General features: G+C 33.3%; 1 protein-coding gene across 1 annotated transcript in view; it reads left to right on the top strand.

Moving 5' to 3' along the window:
* Nucleotides 1-23793, top strand: part of MLIP (muscular LMNA interacting protein) — a 401644-nt gene that overhangs the window by 176062 nt on the left and 201789 nt on the right. The window contains exon 4 of the mRNA XM_074264711.1: nucleotides 16036-17619. Within this exon, the coding sequence (XP_074120812.1) occupies nucleotides 16036-17619 (1584 nt within the window). The remainder of the gene's footprint in view (nucleotides 1-16035; nucleotides 17620-23793) is intronic.

Below are 23793 nucleotides of genomic sequence, written 5' to 3'. Positions count from 1 at the left end.
GGGGGGCAGATATCGTTCCCCTTTAGGCTGTTATCTGCTGACTCTCTGCTATTAACTTCCTCGGGGTTGGATACCCGCTCTTTCTCTATGTAGAAGGAATCAATGGTTCTCTTTAGCTTTTTACTCATGCTTAAAAAAATCTTTTGGGGTCTGTCCTTGGGATAAGAAGTTTATTTATTTATTTCTTTAGCAGCTTCCTCCCAGAGTGGATGGATGCATCGGCCACTGTGCCTGATGTAAGAGATAGCTCTGGGAAAGAGTTCTCCTCCCCCTCCCCGGAAATGCCTCAGAGGTGATATGGCTGCGCTGTGAGGGTTGCCCAGTGAAGGACCCCACTGTGTGTCCTAAAGACTTCCCTGAGGTTTAAGACTGAACAGTAAAGGTGATACAAAGCCCAGCCAATGCGTCCCGTGGGGCATGGATATCAGCAGCTGATGTGAAAAGTCCCTGCACTCAAACTGGAAGTGTCTGCCCAGAAATTGCAGTCCTTATTTCAAAGGTTCCTCTTCTCTGGGACTTTTGAGGCTGAGTTCCACAGCCTCCTGCCAAGCCCAGCACTATATGGATTAGATGTTGCCTCAGGCTGTGTCCCCACTGTTCAAGCTCTTAACTACCCCAAGGCGGAGGCAGACAGCAGAAAGCGGCTGCACAGCCTTGCCGAGATCTGTTAGGTCACTTCCAGATTGGGGTGGTTGTAGTATCTGGGTTTATATTTTAGAGTGGCTTGATTTCTCTTCTGAACTGCTGTTTTATAAGCAGAGAAGAGCTAACATCCTGTGCCAGATTCCTCTATCTCTGTGGCTTCTCTGATCCCAGAGTTCTCCCCAGCTTGATCGGTGCAGTGTGCTAGCACCTAACACTGTCTGTGCTGGCCTTTTTTATTCCTCCCCTGGGAACCAACCTTTTGTGCTGAAACTCCAGATTCTCTTCAGCTGGTAAGTTGTGCTTCTAATCCTTGTGGTTTCTATCAGTCCAGCATTATTTTTGAGGCTGATTAACTAATTGGTATTGAGGGAAGAAGGGAGCTTACAAAATCGTGTGTATCTTCTCCACCATCTTGGCTCTGCCCCTTAAATATAGACTTATAATGAGCTTGCTAAAAAGGGTAAAAAAGCCCCAAATTATTTTTTCATGCTTAACTGCTATCCAACTATATTTCCCCTATCTAATAGTTGTGAAATTATTATTATTATTATTATTTTTTGTAATTCAGTATATAAAGTTTGAAAATTTTAGGTGATTAATGTTGTTGGCTTGAATTCTCTTTCTGTTAAACTTCATTCCCATAGATTTGGTCTGAGGATCTATCTCTAGGGATAATCCTAAAAAAAAACAACCACCATGCTAGATTCTTGTTTTGTTGTTATTGCATCTTGTTGTTATTGTCATAATAATATCCTAACTACTTTTAGTTTCTCTCTTCTATAATTCATCCTTCAAAGAATTGTGATAATAATCTTCCATAGGCAGGAAAGGAAGACAAGAATCATTTATTAAGCACCTACAATACATCAATCACTCCATTAAATGATTTATACCTGTTATCATATTTAATACTCACAACAATGTTGGAAAACCAGTACTATTACTATCCCCAGTTTATAGATAAGAAAATTGAGACAGTTAGAGGTTAATTGACTTTCCCAGCATCACGTAGTTGCTAAGTATATAAGGTTAGATTTCAACTTAGATATACTAGATTCCAGCTTCAGGAACTCTATTTACTATTCTTCCTGATTGTCTTTAGTTGGTATGACTATACCCTTTCTTTCCTCAAAAATCTTCAGCAAATCCTATTGTCTCTAGGATAAAATGCAAACTCTCCTGATTGATGTATCAAGTACTGCACAATCAAATTTATACTTATCCTTTTAGATTTGTTTCATATTATTGTACATTCCATCCAAACTGGATTGCTTGTTTTCTCCCTCCTCATGTTAAAACTACTTTTATTTTTTCTCACAAAGGTTATTCCCCATTCCTTTTCCTTATAATCCTTAGTTTCTTTCATATCCCAGTTAGCCAAAGTCTATTTATGTCCCTCAGTTGTTTGTATTTTCTACTTTTTCAACTGCTTTTAATATGTTTCTCAGATAGCAAAGTGGATAGAAGGTCAAATCTAAAGACATATCTTCTTGAGTTCAAATCAGCTCTCAAAACACTTACTAGTTATATATTGGTAAGTCATTTAATTTGTCTCAGTTCCTCATCTGTAAAATGAATTAGAGAAGAAAATAGCAGACCACTCTAGTATCTTTGCCAAGAAAAACCCAAATGGGGTCACAGAAAGTCAAAGGTGACTTAAAAATGACTGAACTATATATTTCTCTATTTACATATGTATCTCATAGGAGAATGTAAGCTCTTTGAAAGTGTTAACTCATATTTTTATCGTTGTATAAAAGTACATTGTTTTATACAAAATAGATGCTTAATAAAGGTTTGAATTGATTTGAACAAGACCTGTGCAATTATAAAATGTATATTGCAAAGTACAAATTATTGATTCATGTTTTTTTTTTTTTTTAATGGAAGGAACAAAAAGGAAAAAAAATACCCCAGAAATTGTGGCATTGTGTAGCCCATTAATGTTTTAAATATATCATTTCTTCTGACACTCACTTTATTCAGGAATAGAAAAAGAATTGCTATCTTCCTGTGAATTAAAATATATTAGACATGTTTGTTCCTCAGTCCTACTATTCAGAATCCTCATTATTGTTTTCACTTGTGTTTGACTCTTTGTGCCCCTGTAGACTATGAAACTTTTTTTTGGCAAGGAGTGGTTTACCTTTTCCTTTTCTGTAGATTGATACACATAGAAGTTAAATGACTTGTGCAGGGTTACACAGCTAGAATCTGCAGTGAGATTTGAACTCAGATTTCTTGATTTCAGGTTCAACGTTCTATCCACTGTGCCTCTTAACTGCTTCTTAGTATCCTTAGCTTTTTTCAAAACATAGTTTAGACAAACATATCTTTTTTCAAAACATAACCCAGTACCTAATTCCTGTTTTACTTCTCATTAGACATTTTTCCCTCTTCAAAATTTTTCTGTGATACTTCGTATAAATCATGTATTTATTTTTTTGTGGATATGACCTTTTCTAGTAGAATGGAAGACTCTTGAAGGCTAAAACTTTTAATTTTTATCTTTGTGTTCTGAGGATATTGTATATAGTAAGTGTTTAATAAAGATTTGAAGAATTGAATTGTATTCTGGAGGAAAAACCAAACCAAAACCTCTACATCCATTATGGCCACAGTAATACCCTTTATTCTGGCTTGGTCTGTGTAATCCATGATTAAATTTGTCTATGATTTAAGATCATTTGACCATTAAACAAACATAAGTATCTGTTATATGAACAGTATGTTTTCTTTTATTTACCATATCTATAAATAAATAGCTTCATGACCATTTTTTTTTAAAACTAAGGCAAAATATGAATTGTTTCCTGCTACCTTCAGAAAAAGACAGTTTAATACTGTTGGAAAATTTAAGAATGTGCATCCTGGGGAGGGAACTAGGAAGGATAAAAGAGAAGTAAGGTTACTAAGTTTTGTTCAGGGACAATGTAATTAGATTGGAGAGATTGCATCTTTTTTTCTTTTTCACCTTTTTCCAGATAGAATTTATAGTTGTACATATGCATTATGCTTCACTGCAGTTCTTTCTCCTGTGATTTCAAGGAATTAAAAGCATTTTGAACATAAAAGCACTTACTAAATGGCTGATTTGCATCATACAAAGGCTGAGGTCTTCCCCTTTGGGAGATGATCTTTTAAATGACCTTGAAGCATAAATGGAGGTGGGGTGGAGAGAAACAGATATTATTAGCTTAACTTCATAGATAAAAAAAATGTAGCATAGAAAGATTGTCAATCACAGAATTAGAAACACAGTGGATCCTTACTATCTCACAGTTCTGTGCTGTCTGTTATATACTCTGTTTACTAAAATAAATCATAATTGCTTTTTAGCCTTAGGGCATTTAGAAGTCATAGCCCTGGAAAGATGCAAGAAAGGTAAGGTTTTCCATGCTTCGAGCTGATATTGGAGTGCCAAGTACCAATGGCTTAAGTTTTATTTTAAAAAAGACATGTTTATTATGTTAAAATGTCAGGAAATAATCTGGACCATTCAGCTTGATCCACTATTTTCTGACACCATGCACAAGAACTATCCAGGGACACTAGCAATAAAAAGAAACCAAAACCTAACATGGTATTCTATATATAAGTAAAAAGTGGTTCAAATAATAAACCATTGATGATTTAATTGCCTTGAGCAGCTGGGACTGATTAAAGATTTAAAGGCCTATAGCCTTCCAGTCTATATCCAGAGCCTCTCAAATAAGTTCCTTAGATTCTTTTACCTTTTTTTCTTACAGATTTTCTTCTTATGTTCCTCTCTGTACTTTGGGGAATATGAGATTTCTCCTGTCACAGGAAGATGAGAGTTGACAGACCTTGTTTAATGTCTTTTTTTTCCCCTCAATGGTAAAAGACAGAGGGCTATGAAATTTGTAAAATATGAAATAAAACGGATATATTTATAAGATTTTTCTTTTCTTTTTTTTTTTTTTAACTTAATCCATGTAGGAAGTCCTTCCATCAATGCATATATGCATTTAATCTGTAATTTATTATCTTAGAAAGTTTTTTTTGGGGGGCACTTAGAAATTCACTTAGAGATTTTCCCATGGTCAAAAGCTGGTATGTGGCTAAGACAAAACTTAAACTTAAATCTTCCTGAATTTTCTATGCCAACATGGCTTTTTGAGTCTATAGGAAATCAGTCAATCAAACAACCAAGCATTTATTAAACACTTATTTTGTGCCAGTCATATGCCAAATGCTAAGGTTTTCAATAAGAGGAAAACTGTCTCTATAATCAAGGCATTTTTATTTACTAGATAGGTGAAAAAAATCAGTCATGACTATTTCATCTACATGACACCAAACCTGAAAATCCTTTAGGCTGTCACAATTCTAGGGAGGTTAATGTCAAATAGACCACATGTAGCCTGGTTCATTATAGTTTGAAATTGTCATATAAAGAAAAATCAAAACTATCAGAAATGTGAATAAAATGATAAGTACTAATTGATGGGGAGAAGAACAGGAAGGAAAAGAAATTTAGAAATAATCCAGGAATTAAACAAAGCATGGACAAGGGATTTGCCAGGAAGAAGGAAAAGAGAAGTTAGATTTAGAGCTTCTGTGAAGCAAGACTTGACAGGTGCTATCATTTTCTTTTTATTTAGAATTATTTAGGCTCAATGGGTTTTAGATCTGTTTTTTTTAAGTTATATATATAAGACCCAGAAATGAGAATTAAAGAAAATAACTTAAACTCTTTTCCAGTTAAACAAACAAATATGTTTCTGGTAGAAATTAGAATAATATCCTGCTGTCTTTAAATTAGAGATCAGTAAGTAGCAAATGTGTCTATGCAAATAAATATGTATGCTCTCTCTCTCTCTCTTTCTCACACACATATGTATGTATGTGTGTATCTCCATATATAGAACTGAAATACAAGATGGTAATAGAATACTGATTAATATAAAGATGAAACATACACATAGAGATATATTTATAAAATCAAATTGCAAATTCAATAACTTCTAGTGCTAAATACTTTTAGCCCTAGGAAAATTAGATGGGAGATTATTGTCACTCATATATATATGGACTCCTAAAGGTGTTCTTCTATGGTTTTAAATTCATTCCCATTCTTTTTTTTTTTAATGGTATTGCATTCCCCCCCCCCCAATTATATGGCAAGACAATATTTAACATCCATTTTCACATGATTTTGAGTTCCAACTTTTTCTATCTCCCTCCCTCTTCTCACCATTTCTGAAAATGTTATGCAATTTGATGTAAATTATACATATGTTATTATGTAAAACATATGTCTATATTAGCCACTATTTTGAAAGAAGAAACAGAGTAAAAGGGAAAACACAAAAAAGAATAAAGTAAATGAATTATTCTTGATCTGCATTCAGAGTACATCAGTTCTCTATCTGATTATGTATAGCACTTTTCTTTATGAGTCCTCTATACTTGTCTTCCATCATTGTGTTGCTGACAAGAGCTGAGTTATTCTTAGTTGATCATCACATAAATACTGCTGATATTGTGTACAATGATTTCCTGATTCTGTTCATTTCACTTTCTATCAGTTCCTAAAAGTCTTTCCAGGTTTTTCCCAAATAATTTCTTTATTCTTTATTTGTTTATCATTTCTTCTTGCTCAATAGTATATTACATTCATATAATGCAATTTGTATAGTTATTCTCCAATTGATGGATGTCCCCTTAATTTCCAATATTTTACTATTCCAAAAAGAGTTACTATAAATACTTTCACATGTATTTCTTCTTTTCTCTTTTTTATGGGATACAGAACTAGTAATGGTATTCATTGCTGAATCAAAGGGTATACACAGTTTGTTTGTCTTTTGGTCATAGTTCCAAATTGCTCTCCAGAGTGGTTGGATCAGTTCACAACTCCACAATGGAGTTGTACATCAGTGTCTAACTTTTCCAATATATTCTCCAACATTATCAAATTGCCAATTCAATAAGTGTGAAGTGTACCTCAGGGTGGTTTTAAGTTTCACTTCTTAAATCAAAGGTGATTTCGAACACTTTTTCATTTGCCTATATTTCTTTATTTGAAAACTGACTTCATATCCTTTGACCATTTATCAGTTGAGAATTGGCTTGTAGTCTTAGAAATTTTTCTTGATTCTCTACATTTTTGAGAAATGAGGCTTTTATCAGAGATACTTGCTATAAATCTGATTTCTCAGCTTTCTGCTTTCCTTCTAATCTTTACTTCAGTGGTTTTGTTAATATAAATTCTTTTAAATTTTGTATAATTAAATTTTTGTAATGCGCTCTCTCTTCTCTCTCTCTCTCTCTCTCTCTCTCTCTCTCTCTCTCTCTCTCTCTCTCACTTGATTATGAACCTGTAACTCACTTATCTTCTTTTTAAAGAATTTGGATGCTATGCCACTTAGTGCATATATTAGTATTGCTTCTTTATCTAAGGTTCCTTTTTAGCAAGATGTAGTTTTCTTTCTTATTTCTCTTAGGTATATATTTGCTCCTGTTTTGTCTGAGATCAGGGTTGCTACCCCTGCCTTTTTACTTCAGCTGAAGCATAATAGATTCTGCTCTAGACCTTTTTTTAAAAATTATTGCATCTCTATTGTATCTCTATGTACATTTCTTGTAAATAACATATTGTAGGATTCTGGCTTTTGATTTGCTCTGCTAGCTACTTTTCTTTTATGGGAGAATTCATCCCATTTACATACACAGTTATGATAATTATCTATTTCCTTCCCTTCTATTTTCCTACTCTTTGTCCTTTTTCTCCTTTCATCCTTTCCTTCCTTATAAGTGTTTTGCTTCTTTTTGAGTCTTCCATGACTTCCTTCTGGGCCACAGATCACTTCCCATTTATCTCTGGCATTTTATCCATACATGTTTTAACACTGTTCTCTTCTGAGTTTGTATCTTGAACTTCCCTGTTACCATAATAACATTTTTATGGTCGGATCTTTATTGCTGTCCTGATCATTCTTTTGGGCCTCTTTTTTTTCTTTTAAATTTGTGCTCTGTTCTTGGTGGGAGGGGTACCATATCAGGTGTCTTGTGCCAAGAATTGTAGTCACTGTCTATCTGGTGCTGCATTGATGTTGAGGCTTTTGACTATGGTTAGGTAACCTGGGAGGTGTGAGGGGTATCCTGATATTGATTTTTGCCTGATCCTCTGCACTAGGGCTCAGATCTGTTGATTTGTAGCTTGCTGGGGTGCTTCCTGTTCTGGATTATGGAGACTTTTATCTGAATGAGAAAGATCTTTCTTGCTAACCTTCAAAGCTTTTTAGGCTAAAAAATTGTTTCACCCTATATTTTTGCTGGTTTTATTGTTTCAGGATATGTTTTGGTTCCCTATTTTATAGTTGTTTGGAGATCATTTTGGGAGAGTTACATACACTTATTGTTTAATCTGTCATCTTGTCTCCCAGAAGTCATCATTTTCATTCTTAATCATTCTGAGGGAAAGCCAGTCTGCACAAACTTCAGAGCATCATATATCTAAAGTTGAAAAAAGACTTAGAGATCATCACCCAATTCCATAATTTTATATTTGAGAAAACTTGAGGCTCAGGGAGGTTAAGAGGGTTACCCATGGTTATAAACAACAATGGTGGGATTTGAACAAGGTTCTCTGAGTTCACATGCTGGGGTCTTTAAGACTGTATCACATTTCTATATTTTCATTGTGCTTTTTGTTTTTGGAAAGTCTAAGTCATCTACTGGATAAGTAATCAGATTTTCTCAGCTTTTATTTTAAAATAATCACTTGAATTTTCACTGAAGTTCAGATATGAGAGATTCAAGGAAATCTGACCTTGAGCAGCTTATAGTCTTATGAGGCAGAAAGGGTTAATATGCACAACAAATTAGAGAATGGAACATAGCAGCCTGTAAGGCTTTTTATTTCTTTCTTTGTTTCTTTGTCAGTCTGTTCTTTCTTCCCTCCCTCCCTCCTTCCCTCCCTTCCTTCTTTCCTTTCTTCCTTCCTTGCTTCTTCTTTTCCTTACTCCCTCTCTCCCTCTTTTTCCTTCCTTCCTTTTTTTTTTTCCTGTCTCTCTCTGTCTGTGTTTCTTTCTGCTTCTGTCTCTCTTTTGTTTCTGGAGGAAAACACATTTCAAACCATATTAAGCCTATTAACTCTAAATAGAAAGTATTAACTATAATATTTTTCCATTTAGTAATATGACCATAAATGAATACAGGGCAACAGTGGATAGAGAATTGTCATTCATAAGTTACAGGCATATCAAGATGTCCCATTAGTAGTTCATTGATTAGATCTGACTTTATTTATGTGGAAAGTGTTTTATAATTGTGTTCATATAGTTCCTGACTTTATCTTGGCAGGTAGACTCCCAAATATTTATATTATCTACCATAATTTAAAATGGAATTTTTCTTTGTATCTCTTGCTGCTGGACTTTGTTGGTAACATATAGAAATGTTGATAATTAATTTAATTTAAATAACTTTTGAAATAATTTATTTTTATTTAAATAATATTTAAATTTTTATTTACAGATACTTATATTTATCCATTTATCTAAATATTTAATATTAAATAATAAAATTTTAAATTTGCATTTAAATAAAAATTTAATTTAAAAACTATTTCAAAATAATTTTAATAATTTAATAATATATTAATATAATAATTCAATAATTTTAAAATAATATTTTAATTTTTATTTAAATAATAAATATCTAAATACTTATCTATTTATAAAGATTAATCTATTTTATTGGCTTTTAAAACTTTTATTGGTTTATAAAGGTACTATAGATAATGAAATGATGTATATACATACATGCATACATATATATATGAGAATTCATCCCATTCATATTCATAGTTAAAGTGACTAATTCTGTAGTTCCAGCCATGTTATTTTCCCATTATATTTTTCTCTTTTCTTCCCTCTTTCCTTCCTTCCAGTGTTTTGCATCCCCTCCCAGCTCTTCCCTTTTACAGGCCTTCCCTCTTTCTTATCCCTTTTCCTTATACTTCTGTTTTCCCTTCTGTTTGTTAATCTTCCCTTTTCCTTTCCTCTTTCCACTCCTACTTCCTTATAGGGTGAGACATGAAACTAAATATATCTATTAGTCTCTCTTTGAGTGAAATCTGATAAGATTAAGGCTCACACAAATCTCATTCCTTCCCTTACCCTCCCCCCTTAATTGTAATAGGTCTTTTTTTTTTTTTTTTTTAATCTCTTCATGAGATGTAATGTACTCTATTTACCTCCCTCTTTTACCAGTGTAGTCACTTTTCCACCCCATTTTCTTTTTTACATCACAATCAAATAAAATTACACCTCCACCCTGTAACAATGAAATAATTCTCAAGAGGTAAACATATCATCTTTCCATATAGAGTGTAAACTTTTTAACATTTAAAAAAATGCAGGGTTTTTTCCCTTTCTTTTTTCCCCTTTTTATACTTCTCCTGAGTTTTATATTTTCATAAAAAATAAATGAAATTAATCTATTTCATTGAATGTCTATCTTTATCCCTAAAAGACAATGTGTAATTTTGCTGGACAGGTTATTCTTGGCTATAATCCAAGCTCCTTTGTCTTTCAGAATGTCATATTACAAACCCTTTGATCCTTTAAAGTAGAAGTTGCTAGGTTCTGGGTAATCCTGATTGTGGCTCTTTGATATCTGAATTGTTTCTTTCTGACTGCTTACAGTATTTTCTCCTTCCTTAGATAATTCTGAAATTTAGCTATGATATACCTTGGAGTTTTCATTTTGGGATATCTTTCAGGAGGTAATTGGTGAATTCTTTTAATGATGATTTTGTCCTCTAATTCTAGGACATCAAGGCAATTTTCTTTGATGATTACTTGAAAGATGTTGTCTAGGCTCTTTTTTCCCATCATAGTTTTTAGGTAGACCAATAATTCTTAGATGGTTTCTCCTGGATCTGTTTTCCAGGTCAATTGTGTTTCCAAAATATCTTTTGCTGGAAATTTGTTATACTTCAAATATTTGTGGGTTCGGTCCCTCCAAAACCAGTTCACAGGCTTGATCTGGTGTTCAATCCAGGAAGAGATGAGACAAAGATCTGTCTATTCTCTGCCATCTTGGCTCTGAAATTTTCTTGACAAAGACACTTGAATAGCTTGCTATTTCCTTTTCCAGCTCCTTTTTATAGATGAGGAAACTGATGCAAATAGGTTTAAATGAAATTGCTAAGGGTCACACAGCTAGTGCTCTATTCACTGTACCAATCTTGCTGCTCAAAGAGGAAGATTAATTTAATGGAAATAAACTGGATCTAGACTCCAGGGACCTTAGTTAAAACTTCAACTCTGCCACTTACTACCTATTTGATATTGGGCAAATAACTTAACTTTTTTCGGCTTCAGTTTTTCTATCTACAAATATTGGGGTTAGACCAGTTGACTTTTATAAGAACTTTTCTACTCTCTATATTTACAATCCTAATGTTATTCCATGGTGGGGCTAGAAAGTCTCTGAAGACCTTTTAGCTCCATTCTAGGTTTGTTATCCCAAGGACTGAATGTGATGCCCACATGTTGCACTGTATTTCATTGAACTATTCAATTCAATTCAATTCCTCAAAACTAAAATTTATTGAGTAGTTATTTGCCCCTAACACAAACCCTATATTCAAGTCATTTTAGACTATTCCTTTCTTATAGAATTCTTTTTCTACCTCTCAGCCTTTGTTGGACCCTTTTCTCTCTGTCCTTTCCATTTTTTACCTTCTAGTATTTTTACCTAACTCATTTATTGGGGTACAAATTATTCTGTGTGATACCCTTGGCTTCTGCTACCATTTCAAAAAACAAAGAAGTCTAATCAGCAAACAAAAATGAAGCTGCTAACCGTGTGTATACTTGCAGAATTTATTTTGAGCATACACAATAAGACATTCTGGTATAAAGGGAAAATAAATCCCACTAAATTTAGAGTCATGATATAAAATTGAATTCCAGTATTACCAATGCCATTCACTACTTACAAGGTCTTGAGCACTTCATTTAACTTTTGAGCTTCAGTTTCCTCACCCTATAAAATGAGGAGCTTGGTCTAAATGGCTCTCTGAGGACCCATCCAACATTCTCACAACACTTTGATTGTTCTTCTTTAGGCACTCTCTTCTTCTACTTTGTTTTATGCTAATTTGTGTGGTTTTCTTATTACCCTTCCTACATAAGGAAGGTTTCTTGAGGGCAAAGACTATATTTTAATTATCTTTGTAACCTCCCTAGAACCTTGAAAATAGTAGTTGCTTTATAAATGTTTGTTAATCAAAGTGTCATACTATTATAGACATAACAGATATATCTGGCAATTTCCCCACTTGGGAAATAAATATTATATATTTTTTTTAATCTTTAGCCTGAAAACTTGGAAGCTTATGACGAATTATACTTTGAAGTTCTCATTTTGAAACAAATTCAAAGCTTGAATAAAATGAAGAATTGTCAAAAAGATGTGAATTTAGGTCAGATTGAGAAAAAAGAGACATTTCAGATATCCTCAATGAGAATCACATTCCTTAGATTTAATTCTTCCTTAGTTTCCATATCTATTTTCCTTCTTTTTAGTGAACATTTCAATTACATTTTATTTACAAAACTACTTTCAGTCACCAAAATTTTATTTGTTATGAACCTTTTATTTTAAAAAATAAATTCTTGATAACATTGAAATATGTTTTATTAAACATTTTGTTATCCAATTTGGATTTATAATAATTTTGGAAAAGATTGGATATATAAAAATGATATAAATATAAATGTGATATATACATGTTTTGCAATATAAAAATGATAATGTAAATAAACATGGGAAAATTGCAAGGGGGATTTATAACTTTATAGGAGAACATATTGTTCTTCCTATCATTTTAGGATAGTTTGCAACATCTAATCCACATAGTGCTGGGCTTGGCAGGAGGCTGTGGAACTCAGCCTCAAAAGTCCCAGAGAAGAGGAACCTTTGAAATAAGGACTGCAATTTCTGGGCAGACACTTCCAGTTTGAGTGCAGGGACTTTTCACATCAGCTGCTGATATCCATGCCCCACGGGACGCATTGGCTGGGCTTTGTATCACCTTTACTGTTCAGTCTTAAACCTCAGGGAAGTCTTTAGGACACACAGTGGGGTCCTTCACTGGGCAACCCTCACAGCGCAGCCATATCACCTCTGAGGCATTTCCGGGGAGGGGGAGGAGAACTCTTTCCCAGAGCTATCTCTTACATCAGGCACAGTGGCCGATGCATCCATCCACTCTGGGAGGAAGCTGCTAAAGAAATAAATAAATAAACTTCTTATCCCAAGGACAGACCCCAAAAGATTTTTTAAGCATGAGTAAAAAGCTAAAGAGAACCATTGATTCCTTCTACATAGAGAAAGAGCGGGTATCCAACCCCGAGGAAGTTAATAGCAGAGAGTCAGCAGATAACAGCCTAAAGGGGAACGATATCTGCCCCCCATCACATAACTGTTTGAAGAGAGTTTGAAGAAAAATGGGGAAAGGAAAGAGAAGCTATGATAGAGAATAACAACGTTCTGAAATTGGAGTTGGAAAAAATAAAGAATTCACAGGAGATGCATGGAAAAAAAATTGTGAATTAGAAAAGGTTAAAAAAATCACAGGAAAGTAGGATTTCTGAATTGGAAAAAGAAAATAATTCTCTAAAAAAATTAGGGAAACAGAAAAAAATTCAATAGAGCAAAATAATTCATTTAAAAACTCAATTGGGCATATACAAAAAGAACCAAAAAATGTGAATGAAGAAAATAACTCATTAGCCATTCCCTAAATGCTGGGCATCTTTTCAATTTTCCATTCCTTGCCACTACATTTTTGGACATGTGGATCCTTTGCCCTTTTATGATCTCTTTGGGCTGTAGATTCAGTAAAAAGACTGCTGGATCAAAGGGTATGCACAATTTGATGGCACTTTGGGTATAGTTCCAGATTGCTCTCTAGAATGATTGGATCAGTTCACAACTCCACCAACAATATATGTGTTCCAATTTTCCCACCTTCTCTCCAACATTTATGCTTATCTTTTCCTGACATTTTAGCCAATCTGAAAGGTGTGCTGTAGTACCTCAGAATTGTCTAAATTTGCATTTCTCTGGTCAATAGTGATTTAGAGCATTTTTTCATATGACTAGAAATGGTTTTAATTTCTTCATCTGAAAATTGTTCACGTTCTTTTATCATTTATCAATTGGAGAATGGCTTGTATTCTTATAAATTTGAGCCAATTTTCTTTATATTTTAGAAATGAGGCCTTTCATCAAAACTCTCAGGCATAAAAATTTCTCCCCACTTTTTGCTTCACTTTTAACCTTAGTTGTATTGATTTTGTTTGTATAAAACTTTTTAATTTAATATAATAAAATCATCCATTTTGCATTTCATAATGTTCTTTAGTTCTTCTTTAGCCATAAATTTTCCTGCAATTTTCCTCAAATAGTGAGTTCTTATTCCAGAAGTTGGAATGTTTGAATTTATCAAATACTAGATTATTATAGTGCACATTGCCTTTCTATGTAGAATTCTATCTTAGGAAAAGGGGTACAAAATGATCTCTCATCACTACATTTTTGCAGAAAATCACTATACTTTTCAGAACATGGTAAGTTTTTGACAATTTGATGGACAAACTGCTCTGCATTCTTTATTTTTTATTATTTTTTAACATGGATAAACTCAGCAGTTCTGAGTTGCTTTACCTACTGTATCTCCTAGCCTGATACAGAGGTTTCTGCTGAGTTTGTGAGTCAGTGGTGGGTGAATTGTTTCTTGTTTACTGAATTTATCAAATGTTCTGCATTCTTTGGCCTGGAAGTGGGTGTATGACTTTCTATAGTACCAAAATAATATTTAACATTTTAAATCAGGGAAATAATCAGGGAGCATGCTAACAACTTTTTCCTTCATTCTTAACTTTTTTTTTCTTTATCTCTTCTCAAGCAATCAATTACCTCTTATTTTGCCCTCTAGCTATGTGCTCACTATGGGTGGGTTGAAAGCAGCTTTTTGTGTAAAGCCAGAAACTTAATATCATTTTGGCTGATTGATTAAATTATATTTTATTTTCAGAGTGATTAAACAAATTCTTAATCCAGGATAGTTGTATTGAGATTTTGAAATTTCTTAATTAAAATATTTTGATATTAATAATTAATGAATAACAATTTCCATGATAATACTGAGAAATTTTTTTTTTGGTGGTTGAGACAACTGGGGCTAAATGACTTGCCCAGGATCACACAGCTAAGAAGTGTTAAGTGTCTGAGGCCAGATTTGAACTTAGATCCTCCTGACTTCAGGGCTGGTACTCTTTCCAGACCACCTAGCTGCTCCCAAAAAATATTAAAGAGTGCTTAGGGATCTGGTTTCCTAGGTAAGATCATTTGATATCCTAACTCTTAAGTAGTATATTTGTTGTGTGATTATGGATAAGTCACTCAACCAGCTAAGTGTTCCAGGCAATTACTCAAGGCTATAACTTATAGATGAATTCAATTCAATTCAAAAAACATTTATGAAATATCTGCAAAATGCCAAGTATTGTACTAAATCCTGATCATAGAAAGACAAAAGTAAAATAATCTCTGTCCTGAAGAAATTTTTATTATATCAAAGTTCCAATTTTCATTGGTGGGTGGAATTTCCACACTAAGAATTAGTTCCTTATACAATCACTTTTTGGGATTTCAACAATGAAGTTATGATATTAAGTCATGCATTTTATTTTTAAGTGAAAATGCATTTTAAATTTTAATGTAAACCACAAGGTGAGTAAATCTGAACAGATAAAATAAGGTATGCTTTTATGGATTTAAATTTAATGATAATATATATGTTGATGAGTTATTTTCAATATAAAAGTGTAATAATTTGAAATAAGGATACCTAAATATGCATATGTAAACATCTACATATTGGTAAATATTATATGTAAAGATAATAACATAAACATTCTAAATGATAGAGTACATAGTTTGGTGCTGCGTAGTTAGTTTACTATAATAAATTTCCTCTTTAACAAGTTTATAGAATCATAGATTCTGAATTGGATATGATCACAGAAATCATATAATCTATTTTCTTCTTCTACAGATAAAGTGAAGGCCAAAGGGACTAAGTAATTTACTTAACATCACAAATGTCGTAAAGAGTAAATGATCGTACTAGATTTTGAGCATAGACTCTTTTCCTATCAATTCTCTGCATCTGTACCATGTTGCTTTTAAATCAAAGACCTGGTTAGTCAATGACCAACATGCTACTTTTTTGTTTGATCAATTAAAATCACTTTTTGCTGGATCATAGAATTGAATGGAAGATTTGTTAGTTTCACACATTCTGTCCTATTTTAACCTGTCTCTTTTTCTCTCCTCCAGTTAACTTCTCTCTCTACTACCTCTGATCAACTCTCCTGTAAATCACCTGCTCTCTTTGTTTCACCAACTAATCTGAAAGCACAATCTGACATGGTTAGCCTGCACCAAGCCTCTCTCCACGAAGAATTCCATACTAAGAGGGTGGATCCACGTGGGTCAACCATGCAAGAAACTTCAACATATTTTGAAGGGACCATTTACTCTTCTCCTTGTTTTGCATCAGAGCAAACCAGTTCAGAGATAAAAAGCACTCAGATCTTAGATTCTAAACAGCTAAAATATATCTCCAACCCAACCTTAGCTCACCAAAAGTCTGAATTAAGGTCAGAAACTTTAAGTAAGAGTCCAACTCCCCCATTGCACCCTCACAATTCAAGTGCAAATCAGAGCTTTATTACTCAGGTACCACCCTCAACTACTCCCAAGTCAGATGCATCCTCATATATACCTGTTCGCATCATCACACATTCATTATCCCCAAGTCCTAAACCACTGAATTCTACTTTTTATGGGTCCTCTTCAACTTTATGTAGCCAAGCTTCATCTAGTGGAAATCTTGCAAAATCAGGAGTTAAGTCCCCAGTACCAACTCGGCTTTCCCTTTTGACTGCTATTTTGAAGTCAAACCCTGCTCATGGCAGACCCTTTTCTCCTGCATCCTGTCCCACCTTCTCTTCCAACTCCCTAACTTCATCCACTCTCACACTAGATCAAAAGGTGAAGAGAACTCCACCTACTCCTAAGAAATCTTACTCTAGTTTCTCTCTTAGGGAAGAATCTCCAGATCTAGGGGAACACCAGCCTTCTGAACTTCCCCATCAATCAATTCACTCTCATTTTTTCACCAGAATTAGTCCTGCCTCTCAAGAAGCTTCCCTTTCCTATAGAAAACCCTTAAGTGTCAGTTCACCATCTCCTAAGTTAGGGAGAGCTCCTTCACCTCCTATTTCTCCTAAGAAGATTATGGTCTCACCACAATTACAAAGCAAAATACTTAACTCAACAACCCTACCTCCTATTCCACCATGTATTTCTGCTGCTTCCCTTAATAAAGGCAATCATGAAGCTGACTTCAAAGGTCCAGCTCCTGAAAAGCCCAAGCGATTTCATACATACTCATCTACTTCATCCTCTTCTACCTTATGTTCTGTTTCTGATCCTGTCAGCCAAAGAAACACTTTTTCTTTTCCAAATGAATACTCCTTTCCAATTACTCCCTTAAATCCTACATGTCAGTTGAAAGCAGCTTCATCACAGTTATTAGCTAAGGAGAAGAATTTCATATCTGCTCCTTCTCCAAGCATTTCTATTCCAAGTTCTCTCTCTCATCCTAATTTGAGGCCCTCCCTTCCTCCTGCTGATACTATTAATTCCCATAGAGTCCAGCAGATTTCATCCCTTCACCCAAAATATCAGGTGAATACCTTACCCATAAGACCTCCAGTGTCCACTGAAGCAACAGTAACACATAGTAGAGCCCCTGTTTCAAGCCCAGTACCTCCCATATCCCTAACAAGAATCAAGGAGTCAACTTCACCGCAACCTTTGCCCTTGTCTTCAGACCCTGAAAGTAAGAAAAGCAAGGTATATTTATCTATCTATCTATATGAATATATATTTTTGCATGCCGCATGCTTATTTTCTAATCTGGAATGGCCATTCTTAAAAAATAAAAAAACAAACAAACAATTGCTTTCTTTAACCTTTTAGACCTCAGGCTCCCAGATTATAGACTAGCAGTTACAAGTCTATAACAGACTAGCCTTTAATTTGCATTTGGTGGACAGAATTTACTATAATGATGAAATCTTAAGTCTGGAAAACAAAAATAGTGCAACAGAGTAAGTCTGCAATAAAGATGAAACAATAAGAAATGGACTCTTCAAACTCATTAAGTGAAATGAGGAGGTATTTCAGAGCTTATTCAAGATCCAACTTTAAGAATTTATGAACCTATTCAAGAGGCAGCCTAGCAGAATGAATAGGATTGGCCCCAAAGTCAAATCAACAGACTTACCATATCCAAAGCACTTCTGAACCATTGTAAATTAAACTGAATTGGCTAATTGGCTCCCATGAAGGGATTTCTTTCTTTTCTTTTCATATTTTTATATATCACTAACACTCTTCCTCCTATCTCAAATAATTTTCCCTTAGAACAGATACATATATAGATATATAATGAAGCAAAAGATAGTAAAAAAAAATGGGCCATATATGCAAATGTATGCATTGTTCTATATACCAGTAGATTACCACCTCCCTGTTTACAATGTGATACATACTTTGTTTTCATTCCTTGTAGATCATGATTAGTCACTCAATTATTTGAAGTGCTTAAGTATTTAGGTGCTGTTTTTGTCCATATTTTCTCTATCTGTCTGTCTAATATGTATTTTATATATAATATTTTATATAGACTAGGGCCATCTGTACATTTTGCTCTAAATCAGTTCATATAAATAACTCTAAGTTTTTCTAACTTCTTGATATTTCTTCTTCTTTTTTTTTTCTTTCTGAGTTTCCAAAGAGTTAAAACAACAAATCAACATTTTTATTTGGCAAAATGAAGCAGCTAGGTGGAACAGGAAAATAGAGTGCTGAGCCTATTGTCAGGAAGACCTGAGTTTAATCTAACTTCATATCCTTATAGACAGTGTGACTTTGGGCAAATTATTTAACCTCTGTCTGCTTCCATTTCTTCATGTATAAAATGAGGATAATAAAAATACCGATATCATAGGGTTGTTGTATCAAATGAAATAACATGCCAATATTCCATAATATATATTTTTTGCATTTATTTGTTTACTTTATATTATGCATTTATCAGATTTTTCTTCCATTCCTCCCTTGGATAATAATAAAAAAAAACATAAAACAAAGAAAACAAAACAAAAACAAAAACAAAACAACCTCAAATCAAATATACATAGTTGAACAGAGCACATTCTCACAGTAAAACTGGCAAAACTTTTATACCTGCTTTGAGCCAGATTCTTCCAAAATTGAAATCTGAATTTCTCTTTTGTTTAAAGGATCACAAACAGTTCTTTCTTCCTTTTTGAACTTTTTTTTTCTCTACTGGAAGCTTTCACTTTGTCAAGTTGTGTATGGAACACACACACCTCCCTATTTCTCAGTCTCAGGTGCTAAAAGTATCACTTAACAGGTAGAATTGGGACAGGAGCAGTTTCTTCTTCTTCTTCTTCTTTTTTTTCTTTCTGAGTTTCCAAAGAGTTAAAACAACAAATCAACATTTTTATTTGGCAAAATGAAGCAGCTAGGTGGAACAGGAAAATAGAGTGCTGAGCCTATTGTCAGGAAGCCCTGAGTTTAATCTAACTTCATATCCTTATAGACAGTGTGACTTTGGGCAAATTATTTAACCTCTGTCTGCTTCCATTTCTTCATGTATAAAATGAGGAAAATAAAAATACCCATATCATAGGATTGTTGTATCAAATGAAATAACATGCCAAGTGCTTAAATAATATAAAAATGTTTGCTGTTGTTAAAAATATGTGCTCATTTTACATTTAAAATTCATCAATTTCATGGCAAGAAATGGATATTTAGTCCTCTAGCATTGTATTTTATTTCTGAATTGATTAGAATTCTAAAGTTTGTATTCATTATTTAAATTGTTCTAATTCTGAACACTTTGCTCTGCATCAGTTCATACAGGTCTTTTCTTTGAAACTGTCCATTTCACTGTTTCTTATTTTTATTACATTTATTACATTCATATCCTGTAATTTGTTTAGCTATTCTTTGAGTAGATACCCTTATTTCACAGATTTTATCTACTGTGAAAAGAATTATTTCAAATAGTTTTGTACATATAGGTTTTTTCTTTTTAATCTTTTGAGTATATCAGTCTAGTATTAGTATTGTTCAATGAAAGGGTATGGATAGTTTATTGACTTTTTGGGGCACAATTTAAATTTTTTTCCAGAATAGCTGGATCAATTCATGACCTAGCAAACCATAAATTTGTGTGCCTACTTTCCCACAGCCCTTCCAACATTTATCATTTTCCATTTTGTCACCTTTGTCATTATGATGGGAATGAAATGGAATCCTATAATATTAGAAAAGTTTTTATTTTAATTTCTCTTATTACTGATGATTTGAACTTTTTATTATCAATAGTCCAGATTTCTTTCTTTGAAAATTTTGTGCTTATATCCTTTGACCATTATCTATTGGTGAATGGATCTTGGCAAACATACTGGAGTGACTGACATTTCTCTCTTCAACTCATTTTACAGATGAGGAAACTGAGGCAAACAGGGTAAAGCCCAGGATCATACTGCTAGTAAATATCTGAGGCCTCATTTGAACTCAGGTCTTCCTGATTTTAGACCAGCACTCTATCCACTGCCCCACCCAGCTATTCTATGTATATGAATAACATGTATGTATATATGTATGTGTATGCATAATGAAGGTATCACTGACCATCATTGACATTGAGAAGTCAAGAAAATGAGCAAAATTTTAGTGTAAAAAATGATGATTTATGTTTTAGACAACTTGAGTTGGATACAAGACAATTGAAATGTGTCTACAGGAAAGGTTAGAGGTAAGGGATGTAAATGTAGAATGGAAGATATTGCATAGAGATCACAGCTGAAGGCATGTACGGAAATCTGTAATTATATGTATGTATGTTGTGTATACACACATATATAATTCATAAAAATATTAGTTTTCCAGTTTTATAACAAAATAACTAGAAAAGAATATGAAGGGGTTGAATAAACAAATATAAGGTAGTACACTTTAGTCTGCCTGTATAATTGCTGAGTTAATTAAAAATAAAGGAAATACCCAGTTATGAAAATAGTATTTCCTTTATTTTTAATTAACTCAGCAATTATACAGGCAGACTAAAGGTTCATTGAGGTGGTGAGTTCTCTGCTGAGCCTTGATGAAAGTAGAAGATTCAGTTTGTAGGAAGAATATTCTAAGAGTTAAAAATATCATGAGTCAGGGAGGAGCACACCTTTTTCAAGGAGCTATAAATAGGCAAATGTAAGTAAAACAGAATAATACTAGAGGAATAGAACAAGCCTGAATAAACTAGATGGGAAATTTTAGTGGAGGAATGGGCCTCAGAGTCTAATTTGATCTGATAGTCAATAGGAGTCATCATGTGTTTTTTAGTTAAGTAGTGACTTCATGAAAGCAGTGTTTTGCAAAGTTTAAATCACATTAAGAACAACTTGTGTTAATAGAAAATGAAGCTCTATTAATTCAAAGTGACAGCTCTGAGGTGTACACCACTTGACATGTCTTTGTTAATTGAGATTAAATAGGATATTAACTGAATATAATATTTGCCATGGAGGAAATAATCAAATTATAATGAAATAACAGCCAGAATGCTTAAGTTCATGCTTAGGAAAAAAGAAGCCACCAGTAAAAATGAGTATATGTTTATTTCAAAATTCTTTAGAAAAAGTGATTTGAAAATGACTTTTTACAATTTTTACCTGTTTCATTCATCAATAGAATTTAAAACAAAAAAGGCTATTAGATTTAATGTACTCACTTTGTAGATAAGGAACCTGGGTCTTAAAGAAGCTCTGAATAATTTTGGATATTCAATTACCCATTTGAACTACATATATAAGGTCTCCTATAGTTTTAAATTCTTTGAATTCAAGACATGTCCATTACCAACTAGGTGGCAGAGTTAGAATTAAAATCCAGGATTAGACTTCTGAAAGCTAGTGCTGTGTTCTCTCCAATCCAGGATGCTGCTACTTCCATCTCTATGAATTAAATTATTGGCAAGAGACAAGACCTTTGCAATATAGTCTTCGAATTAACCTAATTTTTCATCATTTGCAATTCAAATAGTGTTGTTTTCTGAATATGTAATGATCTTTTCTTAAATCATGATGCCATAGATGCAAAATATTCATTACCTCGCTGGAGTATAATTTTTACTCAGAAGCATCTCAGAAATAATTTTGAATCATCATTCTCCTTTTTCTTTTTGTTCATTTCCAAACCAAGAGAATAAGATTTTATGTAAATGCATGAACAAGTTGGTGAACGTGAAAATGAGAATATTGATTGTAATCTGGTGTGGAAGTGAAGATATTAAGTTTTGCATTAAAAAATGAACATTGATAAAATTCCAATGAAGGAAAATGCATTATAATTTTGATAAGAATTTTGCATATATGAAGAATGTTGACCTATTGGTCTTCTACTTCAATTTTCTTTCTTGTTCTTCCTTGCTTCCTGCAAATGTAGTTCTAAGTAAAGATCTGTCAACTCTCATTCTATATTGTGTGTGTGTTTGTGTGTGTGTGTGTGTTGTCAGGAGATATAACCTGACCATAAAAAAAGCATTTAAGTTGATAGCCAAAATAGATAAATTTTAGGTTAGGAACATTGTCTTTTGACAAATTTGGTTTCATGTTATTTAAAAAAATTGTAGGAGGAAATAGACAAAAGCTTTGTGGTATCAAAGCATTTTTTAAAGCTTTTATGGTCTGTTTCTTGTCTTATTCCTTACACTGGTGTTAATTCTGGCACTGAGCTCTCTTTGAAATTAAGCAGAGTTTCAGATTTAGATCAGTTCTACTCTCACATAAACCGAGATGTGAAATGGGTCTTAGAACACAGATGGCCATCAAATTAAAACATGAACATTTGAAGGCTATTAGTTCAAAGTCTGAACCCAACTGCCTTTTGATATTAAAAATAAAAAGAAATAACTAGAGTATGACTGACTCAACTCAGTTACAGAGCATCTCTTTTCAGAGATTGAATAGGAAATTTAGGACATTGAAATGACTCTCCTTCCCTCTCCCCCCTAGACAATATGTAATAGTGGAATATTTTGATTAGGCATACATTTACATAATAGATTTTAGAGCCATGATTCTATATTACATAGGAGCATATCTGGATGTTTTATTTTCAGGAACTTTGATCTTTGAGTCATTTCCTTTCTCTGTGAAGGCTGAGTATCATAAAGCTAGTTACTGGAAACTACAGATAGGCCTTGAGCTTTTTTTTTAAATTCTAGATAGAAACATATTCCCAAAATTTATTATGGTATAATATCAAGCATGGGTTTAAAGATGGCCAAGGTAAGCTATTTTTCTATTTAGTTATTGATTAAATGTGTTATCAGCTGTCCTTCAATAATGACATTATCCATCTATTTATCTATCTCTATACTTTCCTCCTAAAAAGGACTTAATGGCTTACTTGTCATTAAAACTATTTACAAAGAGTACTTGTCTATGAAATCGATTGGAGATTACTGGAAGACAATTGGCTCTTTGAATAGGAACACTATTTCCTTCATGTTTAATTTGCCTTCCATTTAATTGAATTAAACTAAAAGTTGTTAAATGGCAGCTATGTCCCAGGTACTCTATGAGCCATTAGGAATACAAATACAAAATGAAAACAGTCTCTACTTTTATTGAACTTACATCCTATTGGAGGAAGAAACATTTCCTCTAATAAATTAATGGAAACACACACACACATGCACACAGAAAGCAGGCTAGTTTTGTTGGGATGTAGAGTGAGCAAAGGAAAATGTTATGAAATAAGGCAGGAAAAATAGAATACAGCTAGATTTCAAAGGATTTAAATGTCAAATAGATGAGTTTGTGCTTTATCTTAGGTGCTATTAGGAATCACTGAAATTTTAGAGATGAGTGAAAGGACTATGGAACAACAGTGAAGACATAGTTATAGTGATAAAGGATGGATTTA

Source organism: Sminthopsis crassicaudata, chromosome 4 (genome assembly GCF_048593235.1).
Source record: "Sminthopsis crassicaudata isolate SCR6 chromosome 4, ASM4859323v1, whole genome shotgun sequence".
Lineage (NCBI taxonomy): Eukaryota > Metazoa > Chordata > Mammalia > Dasyuromorphia > Dasyuridae > Sminthopsis > Sminthopsis crassicaudata.
The sequence above is the reverse complement of the archived record's forward strand: the minus strand, read 5'-3'. Positions and strand labels throughout refer to the sequence as shown.